General features: G+C 38.3%; 1 protein-coding gene across 2 annotated transcripts; it reads right to left on the reverse strand.

The window, feature by feature from the left end:
* Positions 1-1,850: 1,850 nt before the first annotated feature.
* LOC114434990 (protein CutA homolog) lies at positions 1,851-5,310 on the reverse strand. 2 transcript variants are annotated; one of them, XM_028404478.1, is made up of 7 exons: positions 5,250-5,310; positions 4,631-4,696; positions 4,326-4,474; positions 3,294-3,353; positions 3,171-3,216; positions 2,324-2,373; positions 1,851-2,152 (listed from the first exon to the last, which is right to left on the reverse strand). In XM_028404478.1, exons 2-7 carry the CDS (start codon positions 4,691-4,693, stop codon positions 2,053-2,055), a joined length of 468 nt encoding a protein of 155 aa, XP_028260279.1. In that variant the 5' UTR covers positions 4,694-4,696; positions 5,250-5,310; the 3' UTR covers positions 1,851-2,052. The 2 variants fall into 2 exon arrangements, with proteins under 2 accessions (XP_028260279.1, XP_028260288.1); XM_028404487.1 differs by lacking the exon at positions 4,631-4,696 and having other exon boundaries at positions 5,250-5,305.
* Between the last annotated feature and the right edge of the window lie 279 nt (positions 5,311-5,589).

Below are 5,589 nucleotides of genomic sequence, written 5' to 3' on the forward strand. Positions count from 1 at the left end.
CAAACGTTGACCTGCCAGTGCTGTGGATTACAATGTGCAATTTGTGCAAATTGATTGTAATGCTAATTGGCATTATTACCTACCAGTGGGAATGTAAGTACACCAATTACAGAAGACAGCTGGGATGCTGTGTGAAATGTAAACAAATTAAAAAAACATCCTACATTTAGGTTAAAGAGCTAAGCTAAAGTAAATTGTGTCTTTAAAACATGAGCACTACCTTAAAATATGCAGGTTAGATGTAACCTTTAAGAAAGCCAGCTTTGCACCCTCGCTCATTTCTCTTTGAGTCATTCCGCTGTGATAGAGAATGTGGTTTTGTGTTTCACATTACCATCAAACTGTGGCTGAATCAGCTCGTTACCAGGATACAGATTAAACAACCACATCAATGTGAGTATGGGGGGGGGGCATAAGTGCACATGGTATGGGCAACAGGCATGCCTGGTACGGTACAGTTACTGCTGTTTGAATAGTCTACTTGTTTTACAATAAAATATATGGTTTAAACGGTGAGGAAAATGTTTTTTTTTTTACAATATCCCCGCAACTGCATTGATTTTTTTTTTTTTAAGTATAGTGAAAAAAAGCTTTGAATAGTCGTGCTGGACACAGTTCTAAAAAAATTAAAAGGTAATAACAGCAGAATGTCAGAATGTTGTTTTATTTGTTGTCTCACTTCCTTGATCTTAAGTTAGTTTTGGATTATATATACATACACACACACACACACACACACATATATATATATATATATATATATATATATATATATATATATATATGTGTGTATATTTTTTGGGTGGTAAGGGCTCAATCACTTCATTGTCTGAAAATGTTTTTAATGTATTTCTGTTGTTCCGAAGAAGAAGTGGCTAATGCACTGTATGAATCATGTCTTAGCGGGAGATAGCACAACTAATGAGCCATTGTGAAATGAAAAATGTCAGCTGTGGTTACTTTTTACTGCTCAGCCTTCTGAGAAAATAATTGGTACTTTTGTCAATAACATGCTTAAGTGTGAGTTTATATGCCTCAGCACACAGCACATTGATCTGGTGCTTCAGTCATTGTGTTTCTACAGAGCTTTTAATTGATGGCTATTATGTTTTCATGTTTAGCTGCTTCAGCTCACTACCTGTAAGAAATGTGCAATAATGTAAGGAACAGTGGCCGTCTGAAGCTTAGTTTGCTGTTTGTGTTGTTTAGTATTAACTGTTTGAGTTAAGTTGTTTTTGTGTCCTTGTGCAGGTTAAACGACACATTCAGAAAAACAAATTCACACGTGAAATTAAAAAAAAACACTAAAATATATGTATTAAGTGCCATATTTATATAAAAAAAAAGCTCTACCTCATGCTCATTTACACAGTCAGTGTAATAGTTGGTGTGCGTTTTGTAGTGTATTGTGATCTCTATATTTCTATATGCCTTCTCTACCTTCTCTACCTGTCTTATTTGAAGGTTGTACTTTTATGTTAAACTCCAGACCGGCAGTTCACTCTCTTGCCATGGGTTTGCTTTTGTCTCAGCTTTAAGATGTTGTACTGTCAGCCATGTTCATATGTGAAGTCAAATGTATTGTGATGAGTGACAGTGGGCTAAATATGTGTGATGTTTGCAGATAATGGTAAATAAATAAAAGTAAAGTGGACTGTGAAAAAAATCACCCAGCTTATTTCTAAATATGACTGGCAGCAAAGTAATAAGAAATTCAACGGATGTCCTCACTGTATATATTCTGTGAGTCAAACAGACCAATGCTGCCCTCTGGAGGTATACACACAAAAAGGACGATATAAGTCATTTTGCCAGCACATATCTTGACTGCAGCAAAGCAAACTGGGAAATATTTTAGAAAATATATGTTTTTAATTTGTCAAAAAACAAAAATCACACAATTGGCACTTTGCCTCGGTTTTATGCTGTTAATAACATCACAATTACACATTTTTGATGGTAATGTTCAGAGTGTGTCTAGCCTGTTTTTTTGTGTGTGACAAATGAAATTTCACATTATTCCAGTTTCCTGTTGCATGTGTTCATCAGTCCTTATTCTGGTACAATGTCTCCTATCCACTTTAGGTAGGGCGGGTTGCCCTGGTCGATAGGCAGGCTGATGACCTCAGCCACCTCATAAGGATGGTTAGAGCTGGAGAGGACAACAACAGTTTTACAAGTCAACTGAGAGCACAAACAAGCAGGCAGGGCATATAACTACCACTGCTTAAAGTGTGCATGAGTCATGGCAGCTAATGGAACAAGTATTTAACACGATGTTCCTATGTGAGACAGGTAGGGGTGAGGTTAAAAATAAACTCACCGGACGTATTCAGCAAGAGCAGGCACCTTAGAGCTTCTTGTTTTAATCATCTGAAAGAAGAGAGAGACTGAGTGAAAAAGATTCAACACACGCTTGTGTCTGACTCCTTAATTATTCTGGGCTTTAAATATTAAAGCACATGTCAGTCAAAAGACAGAATATAAAATATAATATGAGTATCACTTTTTTGTACTTCACTTATGTCAAAGTATTGACACAAAGAGCAGCTCCACCATTAGCTGCAGCACAGTTTGCCTATTTTAAAATAATATTTTAATTAATTAAATATAAATGATCCACACACAGCTGAGACTCATTCAACAGTGACTAAATGAAATTATAGAAGTCAGATGTCCTACCAAAGGTTGAGGTAAGGAGTTTAAAGGTAGGGTAGGAGATTTTGAAAACTCAGCGAGTTTCTCTCTGAGCTCACCCCGAAGCCATGCCTCCCAATCACATGGACGCGCATTACCTGAAGACGACTTCGGCCATCATGCACGTACCTCTCTGGTGCGTGCAGAGCAGGAAGAGAGTGACAACCTGCCAATAGTTGGCGCAGGGTCGTCTCAGTGGATTGGCTGATGTTTTTAGCGTTTTATAGCTTCCACAGATGATTCATATTCTTCGTTTTAAAGCAAAACTGCTGAACTAATCGGTTGCTATCGGATTGTAAAGAGAAGATACACTGATTTAACAAAAAGTGCATCAGAATGAAATCTCCTACCCTACCTTTAATGTTTGATCACCACAGTACCACAACAAAGGCTGCCAATACAGTCCTCTGATATGTGAAATAAGAAAATTAATTAATTTAATTTTACACAGAAAGGATTTACTGAACACTCACCAGAAGCACCTCATTGTCCTCCTCAATCTTTCCCTGCCATTCATATCTGAAGGAGCAAGAAATAATCATTTTGCATATGAACCCTTCATGTATAATCTTTTTTTTTCTTTAGCAAACACTTACATAGATTTAATAGCTGGGACAATGTTGACACAAGCAGCTAGCTTCCTTTCCACAATGCCCCTGTGAAAATGAATCAGACATAAATCCCTGTTCCCATATAAGCTGACAACAATGCTTAATAATGTTGACTGAAAGGTGGAACTGAAACATTAGTCTAGCAGTGTTATGCAAACGTTTGGGCACCCCTTAGATTGTCAATTGCCGAGCTTCTGAAGCAGCAACTTCATTTTAATATGCCATACCTTATGGAAACACAAACATTTCAGGTGGAATAAATTATAAAAAAGCATAGGTAACTGCTGGCCGTGCTTGTTCTATGTACCTTCTTAGAGAGTGGAAACATGGGGGCCTCTAAACAACTCTCCACTGACCTAAAAACTAAGACTATTCATTACTATGAATTAAGAGAAAAGTACAAAATTATCTGGACTGTCTATCGCCACTGTCAGAAATGTAATGGAGAAATGGAAGGCCACAGGAGCAGTCACTGTGAAGGAAAGAGGTGGTAGGCTGAAACAAACACAGGAAAGGCACAGGCAAAGGATGGTTAGAATGGTCACAGAGCAGCCACAGACCACCTCCAGAGAACTACAAGAACATCTGGCTGCTGATGGTGTAGGTGTTCATCGTTTCACAATCTAGCACTTTACACCAGGAAAAGCTCATTGGAAGGGCAATGCACAAAAAGCCTTTCATAAGAATCACCATAAGAAGAGTCATCTGAGGTATGCAAGGTACTACAAACCTTATTACAGCTGAAGGCCACATGAATTCCTCTCAATATCAGCAGATTCTTGATGAGAATGTTCAAGAGTCAGTTTCAATGTTGAAGCTGTCAGGGTTGGATTTTTCAGCAGCACAATGATCCTCAGCAAGTGACAAACTGATTTTTTAAGGGGTGCCCAAACCTTTGCATAGCACTGTATATAAGACAGTCCCAATCATAGGTGGCATCTCATTTCAAAATAACCAGCAAGTCAGTAAAACAACTGAAATGGTCTAAAACCTGAAAGACAGTGGTAGTTGAACAACCTGGCTAAGTCTCTAGCAACTGTGTCATTAGGACATGTGACGAAAGCGGCAGAGTGTGTGCCTGACGTGTAGGTCTCAGAAGCCATGGAGAATGCCCGTAGTCCAACGGTCCTCAGGAGCTGAAACATAAACGCACTCAGGAGCACCGTCTGGGATCAGAAAACACAGACGACAATGAAACCCAGCAAAGAACTGTGCTACAATGCCTTTAAAATACATCTGAAGAAAGCATTGACCTCAAGACACATGAGCCATGTTACAAAGTTCAATCAAAGGAGCTTGTTAGAAGCATCCACCACACTCACCAAAATCAAAGCTTTGAAGGATCCGCCTTGCAGTGTCTCTGCTCTTGGCAGTCCAAAGCGCATTGCCTAAGCAGGACAAACGCACAGTGGTCAGTTAGCAAGCAAAACACACATGTTGCATTAGTGGGGTGGTATTCAGACGTGTTGCTGCAATACCATAGCTCAGACATCTGTTAAATTCGGAGTAATAAAATACAAATACATATTTAACAAAATCGATTTACTCTGGTCACATTACTATTTACGCGTGTTTAAAGTCTTTTGGCCAAACAAAGTTACTGTCTGCTGTTAGTAAAGTAGCAAAAGTGAACAGAAAAGCTTAACAGAATAGACCACTTTTAGGCTCTACCGTACAAAGATATCGTTGTTTGGACGAAATATTAAACAGTTGCCTTGTATGGTGTCTTAGTAAGTACGCTGCACAGGCGCTGTGTTTAGCTAACAGCTAGCCTGCGTGAGTATTAAAACGTTAGCTGTTGCTTGTCGCTTGCAAAACCACTTGCCAACAACAAACAACAAAAAGCACCACAACAAGACGAAGCGACGCTAACACTGTTATAAGCAGGTTAATGACAGCAACCTGAGGATAAACTACTGAGCACCGTTTTTACTAACTTACCTTCTGACAGCCTCTCCTCCCTTCCTACCGAACGACACACTCTACCGTAAACTGTGACGGCTGCATGTTTGTGAAACTGTCGTAAATGAGCATCTTCAAAAATAACCAACTTCGTGTTATTAGCAAATTAAAAAAAATATAAATATATATTCTTTTTATTAAAATTGTAAAATTATGTTCATTACAGCACGAAATAATATGTAAATGTAACAGAAAATAAATGTAAAATGCAAAAGAACTTTCTTTACAATCATGCCTACAATATAAATCAAATACGCATGAAAGATGAAACATGTTAATTGCTGGAGAGCCTTTTTTTCTTTTGCATGATATTTTAGCA

Source organism: Parambassis ranga, chromosome 1 (assembly GCF_900634625.1).
Source record: "Parambassis ranga chromosome 1, fParRan2.1, whole genome shotgun sequence".
In the NCBI taxonomy this organism is placed as follows: domain Eukaryota; kingdom Metazoa; phylum Chordata; class Actinopteri; family Ambassidae; genus Parambassis; species Parambassis ranga.

Coding starts and splice junctions, on each gene's coding strand:
- LOC114434990 (XM_028404478.1), bottom strand. CDS start 4,693: ATGCGCTTTGGACTGCCAAGAGCAGAGACACTGCAAGGCGGATCCTTC. Junction 3,354..4,325: donor GTTGCTAGAGACTTAGCCAG/GTTGTTCAACTA, acceptor TCATTTTCACAG/GGGCATTGTGGAAAGGAAGC. Junction 2,153..2,323: donor GCTCTTGCTGAATACGTCCG/GTGAGTTTATTT, acceptor TGTCCTCTCCAG/CTCTAACCATCCTTATGAGG.